This window comes from Pocillopora damicornis, chromosome 12 (assembly GCF_964200805.1).
Source record: "Pocillopora damicornis chromosome 12, jaPocDami1.2, whole genome shotgun sequence".
Classification (NCBI taxonomy): Eukaryota; Metazoa; Cnidaria; class Anthozoa; order Scleractinia; family Pocilloporidae; genus Pocillopora; species Pocillopora damicornis.
The window spans coordinates 11,102,448-11,126,890 of NC_142681.1; the positions used below are offsets into that span (position 1 = coordinate 11,102,448).

Here is a 24,443-nt window from a genome sequence, read left to right on the forward strand (position 1 = left end):
TTCTCGTTGTCTTCTGCGTGGTTATTTCTTCAGTCCTTAAGTGAAGGCGTTGTCGTGTTCATCACTCTAGCCGTTTAAGCGCCTCCCTCTTAGGTCAGCATTTTGGGAACGAAAAGTGTTGGTGGCTTAAACACCGTACGAGCAAGGGTGGCGCAGTCTAGTCATGAGAGAGCTCCCTTCTCATCGCTGTGCTCCGGGTTAGATTCCCGTGCCACAGGTGTGTTGAGCATTTTGTTTCTTGTCCTTGCTCAGCAGGTTTCGCTGGCTTTCCTCTCCAGTTCCGCGAAAACCAACATTCCAAATTTCGGAGCGACCTTATTATTTTTGTTATTATTATCATGTATTTATTTATTTTTTAAATCCATGACTAAGATTGTATGTTAGTAGCGGTAGTAGTATTTCTATTTTTGCTATTATTATTATTATTATTATTTATTTTTTTATTTTCTATTTGTTATTTTTCATCTTTTCATGGGGCTGAGGCTTAAAGCGACAAAACCGTGAGAGCGAATGGGATGAAAAAATTGTTTCCCCTTGCCGGCTTATCTAAGTTTTATTGAGCGCCTTAAGACCGCTTCGAACACAGGCTGAAATGGTGCTTTCCCTCTCAAGTTTTAGCTTAAGTGCACAAGAAAGGCTTTTAAACGATACATGAATGAGAAAATGAGCAGTACAGGAAAAAAATCCTATTCCGGGGGTTGAACGGTTTATCTGGTGAACACTCAAGATATGCAGAGCTCAAAGCTATATACACCCTCTTCATTTAATGGTCAGTGCCTACTACGGATGGAAAGGACACTTTACAGAATATGCAAAGAATTAATTTGCATCAGAAATCCACAAAGCTTTGATGTCTTGGTTACGCTTGACCGAAATTGACGAGTTATTGCGGCAGTTGGTAAAGCTTTCTCGGAAAAACTTGGTAGCTTTGTTGGATTTCGACATGAACTAGAATAAACCTTTTGGAGCCAAGCTTAGTCTTCACTCATTCAGCCCGAAGTAAGTCCATCAAAGCAGGTCCCACGTTATTTGTGTATAGCATTCTGCAGCACAAAATCTGCCTAAAGCAGTAGCCACATGCAGTCCTGAACCGCCCATTTTTTGTTGTTAAATAGTATCTCATTTATCCTTACGGTAGCAGCAAACAAAAAGGTCATGGGAGCAACGAAATGATGGCCAACGAAAGATACTTGATCTTCAGGCAAATTATCCTTGTCAATATTGTAGGAAATGTATAGAGAACGGTATAGAGGAAGTGCACACTTTCCTCCTAAAATTGCACGACACAAGGTTCAATTACTACTTTATTACATCCATTTTGAAATCGCCCAAATACAGGATTTGGTCAGGTCAAATATTTTTATTGATGCAGTACTGAGCCGGTCTTAAATTAAATTCATCCATTTTTTTTTGGGGGGGGGGGGAGTAAGAGTTTAAGAAACAAAAGTTGCAAAATTTGCCACATGATACTCTTTGTCTTTCATTTTCCTGCAATTTAATTTTACGCTCTGACGAAGGGCTAATGCTCGAAACGTCCGCTTTTTTATCCTTTACGGTGGCTAATTTACGTTTTCAACTCAGTTGTTAACACTAAATTACCTACTTTAAACAAGCCTTGAAATCTGATTGGTTGTTTTGTTTTTAGTGTAGCCTCCTTATTGGCTCGGGAAAAGATACGATTTAAAGCAAAAAATGGTGCGATTCGTGAATAAATCGCATTAACTAGAGCCAATCATTACAGGGACCACCAGTGATTTCAAAATGGGGGTAATAATATAGGAAATCATACTTGTGATTTCAAATCAAACTCGTACTGCGCGTTCGTTCGATTTTGAAATCACGTGTGATTTCAGCCCAAATTGCACTCCACTCTGTTCAATTACCATTATCTAACATATTGCAGTCGGCTTAATAGTCGAAAGACTTCTTTCTTTTGACGTTTAGCGCGGCTGGATTATCGAAGCGTCGCTCGTCAACCCCTGTGCACACTGACGCTTTTTGATACGTGCTTGCGAAGAACCAATAAATCAGATCTTTATCATCAAAGGGCATTCCGAAAATATTAGGACACGAATTACGTGACCTTATGGTGTTTGTCAGTAGGCATTCAATCAGAGGTCAGTAATAAAGCGCTAAAGCAAATTTTTAAAAACTGATGTGTGGAGCATTAGCTTCGAATTAGCTTTCTGTAAAGGAAATTTGGGCCTTCCCGTTCCTGACTGGACGGGAATTGGCTGACTGGAATTGTCCCGAAAAATCCAAAGGACAAATTTTGTCAAGACAACTTTTTTTTTCGTCTGTCGCATTCGCATTAAGAATTTCAAAGCCGTCACATTCCGTCAGCCCCTGATCAGTTCATAAGACTGGCCAGCATATCCAGGATTTATCCTAAGTCGTTGTAAAATTTTAGAATCCCTGTGTCTTGCAGCAAAAGAAAATTTTTGCCTTCCTAGTAAACTGATTTCAGTTCAATTACACGCTTGTCGTAGCTCTTACGACAAATAGTCGACAAGTTTATCACAGTTTTGTTTATTTAGTCGATTTTGTTCAGGTGTTTTTGCCGCCGTTTCGGCATCAACTGACATATGACCGACGGAGTTATGACGGACCGTCATATGGGAAGATTTACTCATATCTCGTTTTTCAGACACTTGAGGAGTATATTTTGTAGAATTTGGTAAACCTTTTAAAAATGAAAGTGTGAACACTAGAGTAACACGGCGGAAATAAGTAAAAACACTTTTTGTTAACTTGAGCCAAAAGATGGAAAAAGGATATATAAGCATCTGAAAAATGTTAACCCAAATTTCCTTTTCTTTTCAAAACCATGAAACACCCATGTACCCCTTTTACCTGAAAAGCTTGGTTAAAAAATAATCTTTTGTTTGACAACAGAAAGGCAAAGAAAGGTATCAAAGGAAGGTGGCTGTTTACTGAATACGAAGTGCTTATTTTGTGATACAAAGAGAATGTGCCCAGATTGATCTCTGTTGTGATATCCTCACAATCATGCTAAATTAACACAAAATTAGGAGGTACACTGGAAGGGAGAGTAAATGGACGCATTGGTGAGACACACGCCCTGGTAGTTTGTTGATAACGACTGGTTTACTGGCATCAAGGGCAGTGTGCTTGCCGACGATAGCATTACAGAATCGCGCCCATTGAAAAACGTCGCACGGGAAAATGCAAATAAGCTAGAAAAGAGAAAGAGAGCATGCGTAACTTCACGCAGGCCTGTCAATCCGATTGTCAATCATGTAATCCCCCGTGTACGCAGTGTTCGAAAGTATTGTTTCTTGTGCAGACAACCGAAACGTAGCGCTTTTCATCCAAGAAGAATAGACGTAATTAGTGGCGTTATCTTGATTAGGTTATATTGTTTAAAAATCGGTCAGATGTAAAATTAAATTACCTTTCAAATGCCGGGTTTTCAATTTGTGTTAAGACTCAAATGCGGCAGATTTGCGAGGTTCGACCATCAACTTTGCCAAGAAAGCAAAACATCACAGAAATATTCCTTTTAGTAAAATTTCCGTACTGCCCCATACTATCGTAAAACAAATCTGTTTTCCCAATGGTAAAGTATTGTTTTTGTCACTCTATCCAAGAACTGAACGTATAATGTAGTGTGGGGCTGTGCGGAATTTTACCTTCCTTTTTGGCCCGTTATTGCCGTCAGTTTCAGATAACACGTCGGTAGTCTAATTACTTTTCGAAAAGCTTAAGTATACGTTGTAGATTCCCGCTCCACGTAGGTGCACGCTCACGCTCATAAGCTTACGGATTGAACACTTCACGCTCTTTTGATATGCAAACGCGGCCCTCGCTCTTTACCGACGAAAAGAGCATTTCGTCACTTTGAAACAATGCTAATTGCTCCAATTGTATCTCCATTGTCTCTAAACGGACGCAAAGCGAAATTTTACAACTCCCGTTTGGGAATTTGTCAATTCAGATCTAAAGCGACCGAAGTTGGCGGTGAGCGTTTGCAACCTCATTCCCAGGTCATTGAGCCCGCAAAGCATCATGGGTACCCCACTTTTCTCGGGCGACGCTTTTCAATGGGCGCGATTCCGTAATGGGGAACCTAAAAATTGGCGGGAAATTAATCGCCTCTAAAGTGTACCTTGCAATATTATTAGAGCTCAAGTTTGGTTTCATAGTTTGACATGTTTAAATTTGTCGTTCAATTTTTGATGCCTTCGAATTCATTGACAACAATGCGTTGACTTCTGGAAGACTTGTGCAATCAATCGTTTGCCGGTATAAACAAGGATCTTTTGTTTGCCATTTTGTCACTATTGGAGGTCCTACTTACGATTATGCAGTAATTATCCTTCTTTTTCTTTGCATTTTGGAATATAAAGGCCTCAATGCTCCCAAAAATGATCATATGTGTGATAATTGAAAGCTGCTTCGAAACAAATCGCAAGATATAGCCGGAAATTCTTGCAGCGCAACGGAAACTTGCCCGATCCAGTGATAGACGTGACGCCGACTTACATGAATAATGGTGTCACGAGGTGTCACAAAATATCATCGATTGACCAATCACAGCGATAAAATAAAGCCATGTGATCCATCTACAAAATAGATGCTACTGCTACTCTGTGAGGCGCTTAGGAACATTGTGAGGCACTAAACGGGTGAGTATTGTAAGCTATTTGGCCGATTCCTGTTAAACTGAAGTTATTTAAGATTAACATTTAAAAGAGTCGATGAACGAAAGTTTTGGGAGCCTTCTTTTCTGAGGTTTTTAGAAGCAAAGCAAACAAGTTTGTTCGTTCGAGGCGATTGCAAACTCTGTGGTTGTAGGTCATATTCATTGTGCTCATGTTCATAATGCTATATTTACGTGCACAATTCCTGGTTAAATTTGAATATTGTTGGGTTCTGGTTCAGTTAAGGTTCAGTTATGTTTACCTCCTGCTTGGAGTGTTTTATTTATGTCTACACCACAATTGCACAAGCAATCTCCACCATGTGCGCGTATTTCAATGAGATAAATGGAAAACTTGCGATTTGTTTAACCTTTGCTGTACCGTTAAAAATCTGGAATCGACTGTAACAGTGTAATGTTGTTAATTTCTCAAGTGTGCTTTTTCTTGGAGACGCTGATTTATTCGCAAATCGAATGGCCGTCACTGAGCAGAGGCATTCCAATGGGGTCTTTGATGTCGCCTTCGTTTACTCACAGTGGCCTATTTGGTTAAGGTCAAATGTCGCGGTCGCCTTTTTCGCTCGAATGAAAATGTCGCTGTCATTCTAAATTTGGCAATACTGTAATTTCTGACTTGTGCTAGAGCCTGTAAGTGTTTTCTTTTCAACATAAGATGAACCACATATCAATTTCTATTGGCTTGATTAGAACTAAAAATTACATAGATCACCTCAAGTCTTCGTTTTCGAGTTTCATTGTAGATCAGTGGCCTAGCTTTTCCTAGCTCCCCTCACGTATGTATTCATCTTTACACATAGTCATACAAGAACACAATTCTTTTTTAGATGAACGTCATAATATCATTTAAGCAAGGTTGATTCAAACGTTCCGCCATTGTCGCATGGTATTCGATTGACCAAGTAATGCTAACAAGTTGTTTTGACGGGCCTGCGCAACTCCTACCATTCCCATGCAATTTAAAATCGTCTCTCTTCAGAATGTTAATAGCTCTGGCAAGAATATCTTTTAAATGCTCTCCTTACATATTGCTCATGAAGCCATTTGGTTTTGAATGAGGTGCCATTTCTTCATCAGTGTTATATCGAGGTTTGTTTTAAAGTGTAGCTGAAGAAAGAAGGTAAAAAAAAGACTCCTGCTATTCCCAAGGGATTTTGGAATCTTCCACCTTCAGACAAATAAATTACTCTGACCCAAATATCTTTGTAGGCCCGATGACAAGTTTTAGAGCTAGGGGGTGCGTTTGAGGGCCTAATGTGTAAATTGATGGATGCCAAAGGCGCAATATTTTAGAGGGGGCTAAGTTCATGCTCCCCTGAAATTTTTTTGAAATTGGGTTGTGTGAGAATACATTTTGTGTGTTTTAAGGGCCGTTTTTGACTTTCTTTTGAATCACTGGTATCAAGTAAATGGAGTTAAGCAGCTCATGGGAAAGGAGGATGTGGGTACACACCCATTGCACCCCTTCCCTACAGGGCCTGCTTTGTCTTGTTAGAGCGTTGATGGGCCTGTGTGACTAACTATTCACGAGAAGTTTTGAACCTTTTTTCTTCAGAGTTAAGCCCTAACCAGCATATCCTGTTATGACTTTCCCTTGCGATGTGATAATAGGAATGGCATACTATATTATAAAGCAGTTGCATCATACCATAAGATCTGGATTTTTTTTCCTATGCTTGCTGTCATGCTGGAAGCAAATTTTGGCCAATCTTGCGACTGAACTCATAACCAAGGGTACTTTGTTATTGTGTTCTGCCTTGAATTATTCATTTCACATCAGTATTTAAGTACTGTCATTTGCGTGGAACACTGCACGCAGGCTGTAAGCTGGATAGCCCTCAGTCTGTGATCTTAATGTTTTTTAAGTCTCTCCATGAAATGAATGGTCATGGATGGGATTATTGGTCATTATCAATTGACTGACACTGCTAAATCTTAATATAAATGTGCTACAACAAAAGCCATCATTTAAAGCACCTCGGGAATTATCTACAATTATTGCCCAGATTACCTTGTCTTTCCTTTAGTGACTTGTTTTGTCCTGTTTTACTCTTCAGAATGTGGTGGGATTTCTTCTTATCTTTCCCAATTTCATGCCAATATCAAAGGCAATACAGGAGTCTCCAGGTCTATCAATAATTTGCATTTGGTGTGCAAACACTTGTGTGAAACGCTATAACAGATGTATAATATGGCAATAGGTAACAAGAAACTGACTGTGGGTGACAAGTGTTGAATATTAAACACATGAAATGGCAATGTGGGCTGGAAATATCACATACACTGTCATGGTTGCAATGTCTCCTGTCAAAAAAACAAAGCAAAAAAATTGCACTTTGTCTAAATTAAAAATGGATTGTGGCTGTCTCAAAATGTGACTCCTTGTCTGTTAGTTTTTGTTTGCGGACAGTTCATTGGAACGAGATTGTCACCACATTTTTTAGTGTTTTCCTTTTTTCAAATAACATCAGATTTAGAGTATGTATCTTGCACCAATCAGATTGCCACATTAGGGCATGTATCTCACACCAATCAGAGTATCGTTTTTGCACTTTGGTTTGAGAGGTGTTCAAATTTCAATGAAGTAATGGGGGATTCGTAGAGAGAAGTTCATAAAATGGAATCATCTTTTAGAATGAGAAATGTTAGCTTTTCTGTGTTTTTAACATGTATTTTACCACGCTTTATGAGAAATATGATACAACTGGACAGATGAAAGATATCAGATTACCTGTAGAAAAGAAAGAGAGAAAATGGAGTCCTGTGCACTTAGCGCAATCATGGTTATTGTTCCTTCACGAGGAGAGTGTGTGGAAAAATTTTGAATCAAATATTGCTTGAAGTGTTGATGAATTGCACCAAACATTTTGATTTGAGCAGTTCTTTAACAGCAAGCTGTGTTGCAAGATTCGTGATTTGTTATGTGTGCCAATTATATTTTTCTGGTTGGTTGGCTCGGTGCTATCTCTAGATGAATGTCTGATTAAAACTAACTATGGACGATTTTGTGTATGTTTTCGATGCCTGGAGAAAGTGATCTTGTGGAGTCATTTGCGTTTGATCAAGAATGAATTCAGATACCATCATTAGAGTGTTTATTTTAATTTGTTATCTGGAATGAATGATTTATGGTGGTAAGTTAATATGATGTGATCTACTAATGTCAAAAATACATCAAGTCAAAGGAACAGTTTTGGTCTTAGTCTGCATTTTTGTTGACAAAATAAACACATACTGCTTGAAAAGATAGTATGGGCCTGTGCAAAGCTGTCAATTGTTTCTTGAATGTTGCACATGTCAAATATTCAATAGTGACATCTCATTTACATCTACATCTACTTTTATTACGTTGGTAAAATCTGTACAGGCATCACACCAACCAACTTGTGTGCAAAGCGAGAAGACTATGTGAAGGCTTGAAATTATATTAAGATCAATTTTGATCAAGAAATTAGCCTGGAATATTCCACAATAGTGCAAATAATTGTGAAAGCTGATGGCAGAAAAGCAATTGCATGATGCTCGATAAGTTGTAAAATGATGTCATCACATACCAGATGAAAAAACTCGTTAGATTCTCAGTCTGCATTTTGTACCCACTCTGCCGTCTACAGTTTGTACCTATAGTTTACAGTCTATGCAGTTTGCATTTTGTACTAACAGGTATCTGTGGCACCAATATAGTTTATTTTTGGGTACAGTTATTTGCACTACACACACAATCTACCGCAGAATACCTGTGTGTGAGTTAATTCAACATTTTCGTTCTTTTCTGCATTAATATTCTTCTTTCCTTTTGTGAAAATGTAGATGTCACTTACAATGGTTTAAGTAATCCACCCACCCCATAAAAATAACTCTTGCATGCATAGCATGCCTATGTTTTAGTAATGTCACTTGTGGGCAAGACCCCTTGGAAGGCCTCATTACTGCCATTGATATGATCCAGGTCTTGTCAAATAAGCTACCTGAAGGAGAAGAGTATGTCAATTGTTTGTTTTCATGTCTTTCAATGTGGCTCTTAAAAGTATATTATCTCTCACAGCCTGAGTCCTCCATAAGCAGAATATGACTGGGAGGGCAAGGGGAAGAAGTCGAGGGCGTGGGCGAGGTGGAGGAGAAGCATCACGGCCTGGAGATGGCGCTCAGCAAGTTGCACCAGTTGTTGGACGTGGGAGATCCCGGGGTCCCCCACCAGGCCAAGTTCCACAACAGCAGCGACCAGTGGCACCTCCTATAGAGGCCATGGCTGGGATGAGCATGAAAGAACAGAGGCCTCATGTGCAGAGTACATCTGGTGCTCAAGAACAAAGACCACCACGTCTGTCAAGAGATGTGGACGACAATGTTAATACCAAGCCAGCTCACCTTATTGATAAAAAGGGAAACGCTGGATCAAGCATAGACTTGGTGACCAACCACTTCAAACTAAGAACCACAACAAATTTTGGAGTTTTCCAGTACAATGTGAGCTTCAATCCAGAGGTTGAGGCAAAACGTGCTCGGATTGCTATACTTTCCAGCCAGCGTGATCTTATCGGGCCAGTTCGTGCATTTGATGGCATGATTCTTTATTTGCCAAGACGCCTTTCAGAAATTGAAACAAGGTGCAACGTTACCCGCCCACAAGGAGATGTTGTCCAGATGACCATAACGTTTACAAATGAAGTTGAACCAGGTTCTCCATCTATGCTGCAGTTATACAATATAATCTTCCGAAGGTTTGTTAAGTTTTCCATGGATTTGTTTGGCTTTGATGTTGTTTTGTTTGTTTGTATGTTTTGTTTTTACTTGAGCTAGTATATTGTCCACAATGTGATGAAATGAAACTTAAACAAGTTATCGGTTGAAGTTCAGTCATGTGAGGAAACCCTTTATTATTGTAGAAACTTGTTTATAGCAACTTTGAAAATCCACTTGTGAAGCTTGAATAATTGACAAGATCTCAAGATACTGAAAGTGAAAAATATTGGCTGACCAATGCAACAGGTCTTGAACCAGGTTTTTGGCATGGTGTAGTGAATGTGAGAGCTTTTAAAAACTGATTGTGACAAATATCTGTTTCCTGCAGGATTCTAAAGGACATTGGTATGCAGCAAGTAGGGCGAAATTATTACAACATTTCAAAGCCAATTGAAATTCCGAAGTTTGGGTAAGCAGGTGTAGTGCATGTTAATTGAAGTTTTCTCTAAGAATTTAAAAAAAAAAATATGACAATTTGAATTTAATGTAGTTGCTTGTGTAAGTTTCACACTTGAGTATTAAGGTGCTGTTGATTGCTCAAATCAATTTTAATTTTACCTAGGTTGCAACTTTGGCCTGGTTATTCTACCTCAATCTTGCCATATGAGACAGACATTCTCTTGTCTGCAGATGTTTCACATAAAGTACTGAGAACTACAACTGTTTTAGAGTATCTTTATGAGCTATATGAACGCATGGGTCAGAGAGGGAATTTCCACATGGAGGCCACAAAGAAGCTTGTAGGCCAAATTGTTCTGACAAGGTATTGTGAAACAATTCACAGTGATTCCATGAGCAGTTGAACCTAGATAATTCAGATTTTTTTATTGTGTAGACTTGATTCCCTGGTCCATTCTTTTCTTTATAAACATTGATTAGTCACATTCAATGTCTGTAACAACTTTTTCTTATCAAGTGAAGTAGATGTACTGAATCAATGTTGAGGTAATTCCATTACAACAGCTTCAATGAATGAATTAGCGATGTGTACATACTGTAGCAGCCTGAAACAAACTGATTTATGTGAGCATTTTAAGTAGTAAAGTGTTTTCGTAAATTTTTTTTTAATTCTGTGGTAGATTTTGGTAATGATTCACAATTATTTTTTTTTTAGCTTGGGAAAATAAATATTTTTGGGTTGAAGGTAAGACACAAAGGGAACCCTAAAAAGGAACAACAAATTTGCAGTATTCAGTTGTTGGTGGGAAAGTCAATTTTTTTTTGGTTAATCATTCCTTTATTTTTTGCAAAGAAAATCTGAAAGCTAAAAGCTTTTCAGGTGTCATCATGTTAGTAAGGTGTAAATCTGCCCTATACAGTTTGCATATTGCCTAATGTCAACCATATATGGAAGTGGTCAGGTCACTTTTAAGGGGTGATAGCCCCGGGAATATGAGCTTAGGTCATAAGTGCTTCTGTAATCTGCCACTGAACAGACCTATGGCAACATAGAACATACTAGTGTGATGATAAACAGCAAATAATTGTCAATGGTGACATCATCAATTTGTGTCTGATTGGGTAAAGCCTCGTGTTTGGGAGAAGATAACACTTTCAAATTACCAGGAAATACATGGTGTCTTCAATTTGCTAAACCTTACTTGCATTCCTCATTTTAGGTACAACAACAAGACATACCGCATTGATGACATAAATTGGGAAATATTCCCAACCAACACCTTCCATGGAAGGTTCAAGGGAGTAGAAAGAGACATCACCTATGTGGAATATTACCAAGAGGTACAGTTTTGATACTTATTGTTAAATACCTTCAATAACTTTTTTAGTTTTATTTTATTCTACCTGAATATCAGGGTGTTTCATGATATCTCAAGGTGGTTTAAGTAATGTGTGCTTATTTGAAGACTTACGACAAGGAAATCACAGATATGGAACAGCCACTACTTGTTAGCCGTCTGAAGAGAGAGGTGAGTTTGTTTTGTTCCCTCTCTAGTTTTTGTAGCATACACCAGAGGTTGCCAAGAAATAGTTAAAGCAGGCAGTCATGGCCTAAAATGCATTCGGCCAGCTAGATAATAAAATTATTCCCTTGAAAGGCAGCTGGGCCTTCACTAGTGAAGAGCCATTGCCTTTGTATTAAAGGCTTTTAGAAGGAACTTTACTGCTATTTAATTCTCTCTTGCATTATAATCTTTTGCACAAAATTTCCCTTTTATAGCCAGGACAGAAGACCAGAATCCCCAGTGGTGAACTTCTTCTGGTACCAGAATTGTGCTTCTTAACAGGTGACACTCTCTCAAATAAGAAACCAGTGAAAATGTACACTAGTAATGTTATAATGACAATAACATTACCTTACTTGTTCTAAAAATTGATGCAATTAAGTGTTAGCTCCTCCTTTTTGTTGTTTGGGTAGATTATGTTGGTCATTTATCTATTCTCATTCATCCTCAAGCATCTTTTACAGGGCCAATCTGAAATCCACTTAATGTGAGATTGCCTCTTGTATAATAGTTTTTATTAATGTATAGATTTAGCCAAGCCTGAAAGTGAAGCTCTTCTTAGTTTATTTTCCTGCCCTTCGTTGTAATTAAAACTGTAATAAAACTCTTCAGCGCAAGCTGTCAAAGGGGTTCTTCAAGGTGATTTAGGAGGGTGGAGAGTTGATGGGGTCTGGAACCAAGGGACAATGTTCTCATAACTTTTAAAGCAATCAACACGCATATTAGTCAGTGGTATTTTCAAGCAGCTGAGGACCTTTGTTTGTGTTACAGATGTTTTGAACAAAATTTTCAAGATGGTGACTGTTTTCTTCTTTAGATATAGTGTATGATGTCAGCATCAGTGGAAATTCTATCCTACTGAGGGTGACTGATAATTTTGGTGTGGGAAAATAAATAAAAGTTGAAAGGAAAGTTGGTTAAAAAAAACTTTGAGTTAAGACATTACCAGTCAATTGAAGAGTATATGCATGAGAAAAGTGAGTCAGTAAAACCAAAACACCAGAATTGTATTATTTATTATATATTTAATTATTATATATTATATCTTCTTTTGAAGTTGCCAGGCATGACTGCTTTCTCAGCCATTTTTCTCTAATGCTTTGGCCTCCTGTTATAAGAGCAGAAAATTATAAAGAAAAGTCATATTAAATTTGAGTTTAAACCTGCTATTTTTTACTGATAGTGACTGTTATAGGTAAATACCCAGAGGAGGATAAAAAGTAAGATTTGGTCTGCACAACTCTCTTATTTTTATTATTTAACCTAAGGCATTTATATTATTGCTTTGTGCATTAAGTGGTCACATATCAGTCTAGTTCACTCCTTTTTACAGCTATCTTCAGCTGAAGGTTAACAAAACTTCCCGAAATGTGCTTTAACGATAGTGCCTCTACAAATTTAGAGCTTATAATCACTTATGAAATTCTGACATTTTAACTCAATGAATTCACCAGAATATATCTGGGAAGGTTACAGAAACTGACTCGTGAATTCTTGCTCTTGAATTCGAAACTTTAAGGCAACAATTATTTACTTTGACCATGTACACACCAGTGTGCTTGTGAGCTCAAATTGCCAGAACCCTGTTTGAATACATGACTTCTGCTCAGATGCTTCTTGCAAAATGTACTGACAATCAATTTCAGAGATTAATTCTTTAGGTTACAGCATTAGGAGAAAATTATTGAACTGCAAGCATGTTCATCATAACCTGAGCATCCAGTATGCCTCAAAATGTTGTGCAAAGGGAAATTGGCTCCATGTTTTGTGAGACAAAGCATTTCCTGAAGTTTTACGGTCTTCAATTCTCAGATGTTTGACAGGTTCTCTCATGACAATATTGTCAAAATCATGATACTGCGTCAGACTTATGTAAACATGAAAATGACTGACATCCATCTCATTTTAATTCAGTTTTTGGAAAGTACACATCTTCAACAAACGGTGATTTTTTGAGTGAATAAAGGAAACCCTGTGATAGTTAACTGAAGAGAGAATTGTAGAAATTGCTCACCCTGTTCACTATCATTTTCACCCTTCCATTATGTAATGGCTAAAATAGTGATCACAATGCAGTTGGCCTGGCATGCTGAAAGTTGCACCTTGTATGGTGGGTCGTATGGTCATAAGTCCTAATTTTTTTACTTGATGGGTTACTATTTTCTATAATCATGGGGCTACACTGTGCGGTAACCAGTCAACTCGCCGACGGACCAACTCGCCGTCGCCAACTCGCCGACGTATAAAATCGAGTAGAGACGTCGGCGAGTTGGTCGTCAGTCCAATACAACTTATTAGAAGTTAAACATACAGAAAAGTAAACGATATTTAGTAAAAAAAAACACTGGTGAACATTGGTGAATATCAAACAGAAGCTTAAACATCGGTGAACATTGGTGAACATGCCTTCTTAAAAAATCTGAGCGATTGACATGATGAGTCTTTACGGTGTTATTGTCACACAATAACTCGTTCGTGTCTGAAGCGGATATAGTAATTGGTGATGTTTACTTTACTTTATTCGCCTTGAGATCCTTATAAACTTTGTTGCAAATAAAAAGAGATGCTTTTTACTAAAGATCTTATCTAGAAAGCCAAGTTTTCTTAAAAAATCTGACTGATTGTCATGATAAGTCTTTACAGTGTTGTTGTCACACAATAACTTGTTCGCGTCTGAAGCTGTTAGAGTCGTTGGTGAGGTTTACTTCGCTTTATTCGCCTTAAGATCCTTATAAACTTTGTTGCAAATAAAAAGAAATGCTTTTTACTAAAGATCTTGTCTAGAAAGCCAAGTTTTCGTTAAAAAATCTGAGCGATTGACGTAATGAGTCTTTACGGTGTTGTTGTCACACAATAACTCGTTCGCATCTGAAGCTGTTAGAGTCATTGGCGATGTTTACTTTACTTTGTTCGCCTTGAGATCCTTATAAACTTCGTTTCAAATAAAAATAATTGCTTTTTACTAAAGATCTTGTCTAGAAAGCCAAGTTTTCTTTAAAAATCTGACCGATTGTCATGATGAGTCTTTATGGTGTTGTTGTCGCACAATAACTTGTTCGCGTCTTAAGCTGTTCTAGTCATTGATGATGTTCACCAATGTTCACCAATGTTTAAGCTTCTGTATGATGTTCCCCAATGTTCACCAGTGTTTTTTTTACTAAATATCGTTTAATTTTCTGTATGTTTGACTTCTAATAATTTGTGTTGGATTGACGACCAACTCGCCGACGTCTCTACTCGATTTTATACGTCAGCGAGTTGGCGTCAGCAAGTTGGTCCGTCGGCGAGTTGACCGTAAACCCACTGTGCACACTGCAAGCTCTGATATTATTATTCTTATAATTATTATTATTTCCTTCGCCCACATAATGTTTTTTCCTAGCATTGCCATGTGTTCTTAGTTTTAAACGGAAATTAATCTCCCTTCAACAGTTTATGGTTTATATATTATTTTGCCCCCACTGGCCCAGGTTGAACATCTTTCTTTTTTATAGTTGTAGTATGATGGCCCATGGTTTTAATATAGAAAACTCTTTTGTAATTTTTCCTTAATAGGGCTAACCGATGAGATGCGTAATGATTTCAGTATGATGAAGGATCTGGCAGTTCACACCCGTGTAGATCCTATGGCACGCAACAAGTCCTTGATGACGTTTATTGACACAATAAGCAGGTACATCTGATGTAGTTGTGTAAGTCAGGGTGTGCATTTCTCCTTGTGAAATGTTTAATGCAGGTATCATGACAGGTGAAGTTTGCTGACAATAAATGTCCTTTTCTTGGAATGAAAACACCCTATTATGACTTTGTTGGTACTGTGGGTGCATTTTGTAGGCTAAAATATATTTTTGCATATTTCAAACTGTTTTGTTGAAATCTTTCTCAGTTCTTATATATCAGTCAGTTCGAAGCTTCCACACCCCATGTAATTGGCATATAATTTTTTTCATTGCCCTCCAAAATTATAATGATAGCAAATCAGGATATATTCTTGGACAGAAAAATGGTTTGGGCTGTTATCCAAGTCATTTTAACCTTAATGGCTTGAGCTAACCTGACTAAGTGGAGCCAAAACATAAAGCCTTATTGTTTTGTCATTTTAGTCTCTCAAAAAGGCTTTAAATTTTTCTCAATGAAATAAAATCTTTCACAGGGTTAACCATATTGAGTTCATGTGTAAGTCCTTTTACAGGAAAATTGGCTCGGAAGTGGCAGTAATGTGTTAGTAAACTTCTTCCCAGAAACAGGGCATGGCTTTTTTTTTTTTTTTTTTGGGGGGGGGGGGGTCTGTTTCAGTTGTACAGCCTCTCCTTTAAAAGAAATTATTTACATCAGACATTAAGGATATCAATTTTTTTTTTAAACAGCCCTATCTTGGAAACCCTGGTTTAGGTTGATTTGTAAAAACACATTTTATCTTTCCGTCTAAGTATTTTGAATGCAGATAAAAACCAAGTTATCAGAAAACAGTTATTTTAGATGTAGAAATTGCTTTAAATTGCAAAAGAAAGAGTCATGTCAAAGTTGTGTAGTGTTGGAAGATGCAGGCAATTATTATAAATCATGTGAGTATTCTAATATCCTGGCATTTCTTGAGATTGAATTGATTATCTAAATTTATTTTAATGTCTTATTAGATCAGTTTCAATGGAAATAGATTCAGTTTTACTAGTGTGTTCCTGAATGAAATTGAAAAAATACAAATGTTTAATTAAATGGTTTTTGGTATGTGTAATTAAACAGCCTTGAGCCCTTTAGTGACACATTTTAGTAATTGTTGATCATTTTTCCTCATAAAGTAATCCAGATGCATCAGCAGAATTGTCTGGATGGAATTTAGAGGTAAGCTTAAAGCCATTTCAAGAAAGTGATAATTTTGTAATTTAATGTAAAAGTAAGATGTTTTCACTCTACAATAAAGATCGCTTTAAAAAAATTAAAATAAAAAAAATAGAGTCCCTCTATAAAGAATAACTCCTGACTAAGGGTGCTCAGGTTCACCCATGCTACCACTGAATTATGGAAAGCATTTGGGTGAAGGACACAGTCATCAGGTTCCTGATTGATGCATGCTGCTTACTGTATGAACAAGATAAAAGTTGGCTATAAAAAGATGGTAAATATTTAGCTTGATTACCTGAAAAATTTGACTGGTCTAGTTTTTTTAGAGTTATTCTTAAAAAAAGGCAATGTGTTTGTTTTTCTTGTCTCACCAATTTCAATTTAAGCAAAGGTATGCAGAATACTATTAAGGAGTCAGTGGGTTGATTTATAATAAATGGTCACTTGATGCAGAGTTTGGTAAAATTGCACAAAATCCCTCCATTGCACCTTCTGTGAAACAATTTCAACCACATGACAGCCAAATGCATATAGATGTACATCTTAACATCTTCATCTTTCACGTTTTTCATTAAGTAGAATGAATACATAAGCATGGATAGATAAGGAATTTCTCCTCCATCTCTACGAGCAACTCCAGTATTTTGTTTATTTATAAACACCATAAACCTTTACTAGTAGAGTAAAGTTATTGTGGTTAGTCCTTAGCCATTCCTTTGTTGACCTGAAAGAAGGGCAATAGGCAAGTGATCTGTTAGTAGCTGACTGGCAATATCAACACCTATAAAAACATTAATGTAAGTTTACATGTGTGCAGCTGCTGCTTTCCTCCAGTAATATCATAATTGGGTTTTCGTTGCAGTTTGAGAAAAGGACTCTTCAGATGTCAGGAAGAGTTCTTCCTCCAGAAAAGATTTTCCAGAAGGATAAGAGTGTAAGTTGTTTTATGAGTTTGAGTTATTTTTTGCTGTCAAGAAGTTTTCCAGGTAGAGCTTTATTCTATTCAGAGTTCATGATTTAATGTAATTTTTCATTTTGCTTTCAGTTTTCATATGATCCAAAGACTGCTGATTGGTCAAGGGAAATGCGAGGAAATCCACTTCAAAGCACTGTAAATCTGGACAGCTGGCTTCTTATATACAGCAGCAGGGACAGTGGAAATGCAAAAGATTTTGCACAAACTTTGAACAAGGTTTGCGGTCCAATGGGCATCAAAGTCTCAAAATCTGTTGAGTAAGTCTCAATTTGTGTTTAAGATGTTGGTCACAACTGTGTATGAGTTTGGGCTGTAATGTCAAAATAGCCACCTTTGAAGTAAGTTTTGATCTCCGTTCTAGCCTCTTGGAAGTTTTCAGAGTTCATAGTTTTAAATGAATGTAAGATTAACTGCATTTTGATTGTTGTTTGTCAGTTTATTTTTTCCTTATGGTCAGTTCATAAAGGGGGTTTTTTTTTTTTTGTTCTTTTCTTCGTGGGCCAAATGTTGCCAAGTTTTTTTGTTGTTCACCTCAAACAAAGTATTTATTTTAACTACAGTTTCTGAAAAACATTTATGTAAAAAATTGAAACGCACTTGAGTTATTTACAAAAACTTTTTTCCAAACTGAATTCTTTAAGCTGCCAAAGCATTCCCAATTGGATGAAGTTCTGTCACACACAACTGCAGAATAGCTTTCCACATACCATTGTTTTATTGGCAATGACTGCAAGTGGGCAGTCATTGCTGCTATGGCAAACATGAGTGCAGCAACCTTTAACAAGGGCATTTTGTAAATCCCCCTGAGTGCCTAACAGCATGCAGAATTTAATGGAGAAAATGTAGAAAATTTTCATTTCCTCCAAGACCTTTGATTCTTATAGAGAATAGTTCTTAAGGTGTCCTTTTTTCACCCTCCCTTGACAATTTCTTCTCTATCTCTCTCACGTTAAAATGTGACTTTCCAATAAATACATCAAAATTACTTTGAGACTTCTCAGTGTATAAATTTCATGTATGGTTTTTTTTTAAAATAAAAACAACAGTGGCAACCTAGATCCTCTCTATGTTTTCCATAGCCATTGGCCAGCAATTGATACTGGTTCTGCAAAACTTTGGTAATGGATGGAACAATTAGCTTTAAGCTTTGCAAGTCAGTTAAGGCATAAAGTGTATTTTTTTAGTGGTCACAATTTATTCTTTACTTTTCTTTAGATGCCAGCTCAATAATGACAGAACTGAAAGTTACCTAGAGGCCATTAAAGGTAACTTCAGTGATTCACTTCAGATGGTAGTAACTATTTTGACAACAAACCGCAAAGACCGCTACGATGCCATTAAGAAGTTGTGTTGCTTGGAAACCCCAGGTAAATTTTGTAACTGTCTTTGGTGGAAATAGTTTTTAATGACATAAATAAAACCAGTTTCAGTCGAGAACATCAAGTGTTCTGTTTCTCTGGGTTTATCAGACAGGTCTTTGATTTATATGTGCATGTAACTGCATGGGCCCTGACAAGGGCATTTTTGGGAAAACCTTGGAATTATAAGGGAATCTAATACGTAATGGCCCAAGGCATTTGCATTACTTGTTTATCACATTAAGGGGAAAATATTTTTAGGGAATTGCTTCCTGCACCATGTCCAAGGAATGAAGCCCTTTCGATACTGCTACAAACGTCAAAAGAAGCATAACTTACCAATAAATTCAATGAACATTTTCTTCTAAAATACAGTCAACAACATTACACTGCTTCATTCATTTAAATTGCAATCAATAATTATTGTTGCAAACAGCAAAAAGGCTCAATCAGCATCAGGTAATTGTTCCCTCTTGATTACCAAAAGTTCCATCATGATTAAGAAAAGAATGCCCTCTGTCCAATCAGCATTCAATAATTTTGCCCTACATGTGATAAGTGTGTTAATCATACTTTGTTTATGAGGGATTTAAAAACAAGCCTGTGACTGTTGGATTTCCACTGGCCACTTGATAACATGTCGCTAGTTACTCTGGTCAAAAATTGTTACTTTTTACTTTTTGGCCCTGTATGAACTTTTCACAGCTGCCTACTTTTTCAGAGTCTGGTGCCTGGTATGTCATTTATCAACCCAACAATGGAAGTGGACTTCAGCCTCTCTATTTTAAGCCGTAAGGCTAATAATGCCTCCTTATGTTGCTGGTTGATTTAATTAAAGTATGTCTAACCACCAATTCTTGGCGGAAGTTTGGATTTTTAGTTGTTTTCCTGTTATTTATTTCAGTTCCATCCCAGGTCATTGTTGGCCGAACCATCTCAAAGAAGAATATGCTAATGAGTGTATGCACCAAAATTGGCATCCAGCTAAACTGTAAACTTGGTGGTGAAGCGTGGGCTGTCGAAATTCCTGTATGTTAACTCTTTTTACATGTACATCCAAGATCAGATTTTGAGATGTATCAGATTAACACCTACCAGATTACTGGGTGGTTGCAAAGTATTTAATTGGTTGAAAAGGTGTGGAAATTATGATGAAGTCTTGAAAAATGGGAAGGGAAGTAACGTGTTTATCACATCCATGCGAAAGCCTTTTTCGTTGATCACAGACAATAACTAATTTTGAAGTAAGCTTGTCAAACAGCACTAGTGTGAGTTTAGTTGACATTGCCAATGCTTTGTTTTCAACGGCATGATAGTTAAGTTGGTCCTCATCCAGGCAGCTAGGTGCAGAAAGATTTTTCTACTCAGGCACCTGGTTGAGAATGGCTATTTATGTTTCATTATCAGATGGAACAATTTGGTTGCCAAAAAGACTTAATTGGTGAATTTTGCCTCAAGGTGATTCCTCAGAGAAAAAAGTTATTTCATGCTCAAATGTTCCCTACCAATGTCTGTTTTAAAAAAATACAATTTAAAAGATAGGTTACAGTGCTTGTTTAATAGATATGGTGAGCCAAACTTACCCCACTTATAACTGTTCTGGCACCAATCATGCGCTTCATTTTAACGGTTCACGGTACATTTTTAAGTTACTGGAAGCAAGGGCATTAAAAGTAAAATTTGAAAAACACTTGATAGGTAGAAAGTCTTGAGCACATGGAACAATTTGATATATAATATGTGAAAAATTACACAACTTTAAACAACAACGACTCAAAACATTTCTCCAGTTGTTGCTTTGAAGATCGTAATTTGCATCAACAAGTAACAGGCTTTTGGAAAATTTTTTGCTATATCTTTTTTTTTCCCCTTTAATGAATTTTTAAAATTTTTCTTATTTAATGGGGATGATTTGTTCACCAAAATTATGCAATAAAAATATTGGTCACTGTGCTCATTTACGAGCTAAAGACCATCATTATGGTACGTGTATTAAACAACAATACTGCTCCTGCTTATTCGCTTGATTGAGTCATTTTTATGTGCAGTACAGGATGCACAGTGAAATACCGAGGAATCACCTAAAGGCAAAATGTGGAAGTTTTGAATGTGTGTGTCTGCTTAAAATGTATCCCTATGTGGACAAGAGCGTGAAAAGAGAGAGATAGAAAGAACATTCCACTGGTTATGATTAAGACGAAACTTAGTTGAAATTCTGCCTCAAGTGAACAATGAAATGCACATAGTTCTGCAAATAATAATAAATAATAGATACTTTTTAAAACACAGTGGGCTATAATGATAAAGAAAGTTGTAGGTATGAGGGAATGATTATTTGCTGATTTTGTTCTTACATTTTCTTCTAAATTGACATAACTGTTGTTAATTTTCAATTCCATGGAGCAACTTTTTCCTTTTCAGATGAAGAGGACTATGGTGATAGGAATTGACACTTATCATGATAGTCTGCAGAAGGGCCGCTCTGTTGGTGGATTTGTTGCAAGTACAAACGCTACCCTCACAAAGTGAGTAATTCCTTTTTCCCTTATTTTATTATTGTTTCTATTATTATTATTATTATTATTATTATTATTATTATTATTATTATTATTATTATTATTCTCAGTTCTGTTTTGGCGGGTGGAAGATGACAGCTTCATTAATAACTTGCCAGAAACATCTATTTAGCAATCACAAAATTATTGGCTTAGTGGATCCATATTTAGGCATTGACTGGTATTCCTGGGGTAACAATTACTAGACGAAATTGAGGATTGTGGGGATGGCCTCTTAGCTAACTGGGGTGTTGGACAAACTTTGTGGACATTTATCAGCACAATTTATCTATGGGGTCTTGTTTGGTCTGCCAACCAGACCATTCCTCTGACCCCTACCTAAGATGATGACTGACCTAATGCCTTTACCGTTATTATTTTTTTAGGTATTATTCAAGGGTGACTTTTCAACATACGGGAATGGAGCTAATTGATGGTCTAAAGACTCTTATGACTGGTATTTCAGTTTGCATCTTCATTTTCATATTTTTTGTGTTTCACTAACAGTAACATAGGTGTCATTCCTGGACTGTGTAGTCAAACTTCAGGGGTTTGTTTGTTGGTTGGTTTTGCTGGCCCGTTTTTTTGTTGTTGATGTTGTTGTTTTTGCATTTTTTTCTTAGAAAAAGTTGCTTAACCTTTAATCCCAATTGCATTTAGGGACCCTGCAGTCTTGAATCACAATTTTGTTATGAATGAATCTCATTTAACCTGCTGGTTAGAATCAATCAATCATTGGACAGAATTTTGGTTACTCTTGTATTAAGGTTTTGAAAGAATTGATGGTTCGGAAGGAGGCTTAGACCATGGATTCTTTCCTGTTTTGAAATCTCAGTGTGGACATATGAAGTGTTCACTTGACATGTTCATGAGGGGTCTTCTGTATAAATCCTGCCTTAAGTGTTGTTTTCTGGGAGCCAGTATTTATTTCCACTTTTCATTCGATTCTTTTTTCTAAAAAGCACAATTTGGATGAAACCAACAGTACGAAATTTAAGGAATCAGAATTAGATTGAGCTACACAACAAAATTCAAAATGTGGTTGCTGTTGAGAATGATAATCAGCTATATGCTCATTTGAAGTTAGGCAACAATGGAAACGAATGGCAAATCACAATATTGCTACGCTTTATCTTCAATTTCACAGCTGCTCTCAAGAAGTACAGGGATCTGAATGGTGGCTTGCCAGATAGAATCATTGTTTATCGTGATGGTGTTGGTGATGGCCAGTTGAAAACTGTTGTAAACCATGAAGTTCCACAACTGAAAGCATCCTTCAAGGATCTTCCAACAGATTACTCGTAAGAAGTTCAAAATTTATGTATGCGTAGTAATTGAAATGTTTTCTGATAGAATTTGGATTCATGCTGACGCTACGGAAGCCCTTAAAATTTTAATTCAGTTTCAACTTTAATTTTGTACTGTAACCATGACCTTGTTTGAGTTATGATATGATGAAAAGTTTACATGTGGAAAATAACTTTTTTTGTATTTTTTTAAGTTGCAACAAATCAGGTACTTATCTGTGGTAAAAGACAGCCTGTTGTTTCACTATCTGGTGCTCGAAATTAGCCTTAGCAATTTAAGCAATATTTGTAATTACGATAACTTGAACCGTTATTATTGTTTAGACCGAAATTTGCAGTGGTCATAGTGAAGAAGAGGATCAGTGCAAGAATCTTCCACCAAACTAGTGTTGACGCTCTGAGCAATCCACCTCCTGGCACTGTAGTTGACTCGGTTATCACAAAGAAGCAGTGGTATGCCTCAAATTAAAAGCAGTCAAGATTTTAGTTTTTTTGAAAATTTTAGCCCATGAAAATCACAGTGGTTAGAATATGGCCTTGTTTTTCTTATAAGGTATGACTTTTTCTGTGTGAGCCAGTCAGTTCGTCAAGGAACGGTGTCACCAACCCATTACAATGTGATCGAAGACAGCACTGGTCTGAAGCCAGATCACTTCCAGCGCCTCACTTACAAGCTAACACATCTGTACTATAACTGGCCGGTGAGTTAAATCTCTAATTTTTTTTTTTTTTTAGTTGATAGTTGAGGCTGATAACTTTGTTGTGACACAAGTATGTACTTGTTGCATTGGGAGGGTAATTATTGTGACGAGAAGTGAGGAAATAGGAAAACCAAAGACCAATATGAGACAAAGAAAGAAACACTTGTTTTGTAAGAGAGGAGACTGATAAATAAAAGTATGGTGATAAAAGTGGATTACTCAACAGATTTAAGGGTGTGAATCAGGTCAAAGTTTTCTTTCAAAAGGGTTGAACTACTATTGACTTGGAAGTGTTTTATTTAAACGCTCACCCCTAATAAGAATTGGGTAGCCAAATCTTTTTATTCCATGGTTAAATATTTCTATTGCGCATACATTTCTAATCAAAGTTCTTAACCTTTTTAGGGCACCGTACGCGTACCAGCTCCTTGCCAGTACGCCCACAAATTGGCTTTCCTAGTTGGACAGTCACTCCATAAGCCTCCCCATATTGAACTCGCCGAAAAACTGTTTTTCCTCTAATGGTAGATGTCTGCCGTGGAAAAGTGTTAAACTTCGTTTCGGTTTTCTCTGCTCTTCATATCACCGTTAGTCCTAATGAAGGACAAGATGACAGTTGTTGCGTTTTGTTGGAAATTTGATTGAATACAGTTAATATAAACGGAGGGAAGTTATTCATCGGAAGTTATTCATTACAGCATGGAGACACTTTTTCCTCTCTTAGGGAAGAAAATTTAAACCCATTTACTCCGTTACTTGATCACTTTTTTGATCACATGTTTCTATTTTCGCAGAAATACTATTAAATTGTTGTTTTGAACATTGTTCAGGTTTGATAATATTGAAGGAGACAATTTAAGAACAAGTCTCTGTGAGAATCAAACATCTTGGGGAATGAAAATTTTCAACCCCCTTTCAAATTTTGCATGCAGTTAGGAACTTAAGGGGATGCACAAAAACGCCTTTTTATAGGTCGCAGCACTGTTGTTGCCATAGTAACAACGGCTCCTTGTTCGAGGCCTGGGGCCTCATTTTCATATAAAAACGTAGCAAAAAAAGAGTGAAATGTTTATTTCTCTATCTCAAGCTAAATACAACATTACAAATTGGCACTTCTACCATACATAGTGACATCATTCGTCCTCACTTTGATACATTTAATTTTCCCAGGGAGTGAATGTAAACACACCAATAGATTATTTATCTCCGTACTGTTTCGGTCATTTTTGTTGTCGGGATAAACAGGGAATTTCTCCAAAAGTGCACCGATTCTGGAACTGAAACTTCCCACCTAGCTGGTTAAATATTATAGTTTT

At 37.0% G+C, this 24,443-nt stretch overlaps 1 protein-coding gene across 1 annotated transcript; it reads left to right on the forward strand.

Annotated features, from left to right (window-relative positions):
* The first annotated feature begins 4,516 nt into the window (after window positions 1–4,516).
* Window positions 4,517–23,947, forward strand: LOC113685659 (piwi-like protein 1). Its single transcript, XM_027203190.2, has 19 exons — window positions 4,517–4,649; window positions 8,727–9,402; window positions 9,753–9,833; window positions 9,987–10,187; window positions 11,044–11,164; window positions 11,290–11,352; window positions 11,604–11,670; window positions 14,944–15,061; window positions 16,188–16,230; window positions 17,093–17,164; window positions 17,276–17,463; window positions 18,422–18,573; window positions 19,469–19,593; window positions 20,986–21,089; window positions 21,506–21,576; window positions 22,267–22,420; window positions 22,751–22,879; window positions 22,980–23,127; window positions 23,533–23,947. The coding sequence occupies exons 2-19, from the start codon at window positions 8,750–8,752 to the stop codon at window positions 23,647–23,649; spliced, it is 2,607 nt and encodes an 868-aa protein (XP_027058991.2). The 5' UTR covers window positions 4,517–4,649; window positions 8,727–8,749; the 3' UTR covers window positions 23,650–23,947.
* Window positions 23,948–24,443: the final 496 nt, after the last annotated feature.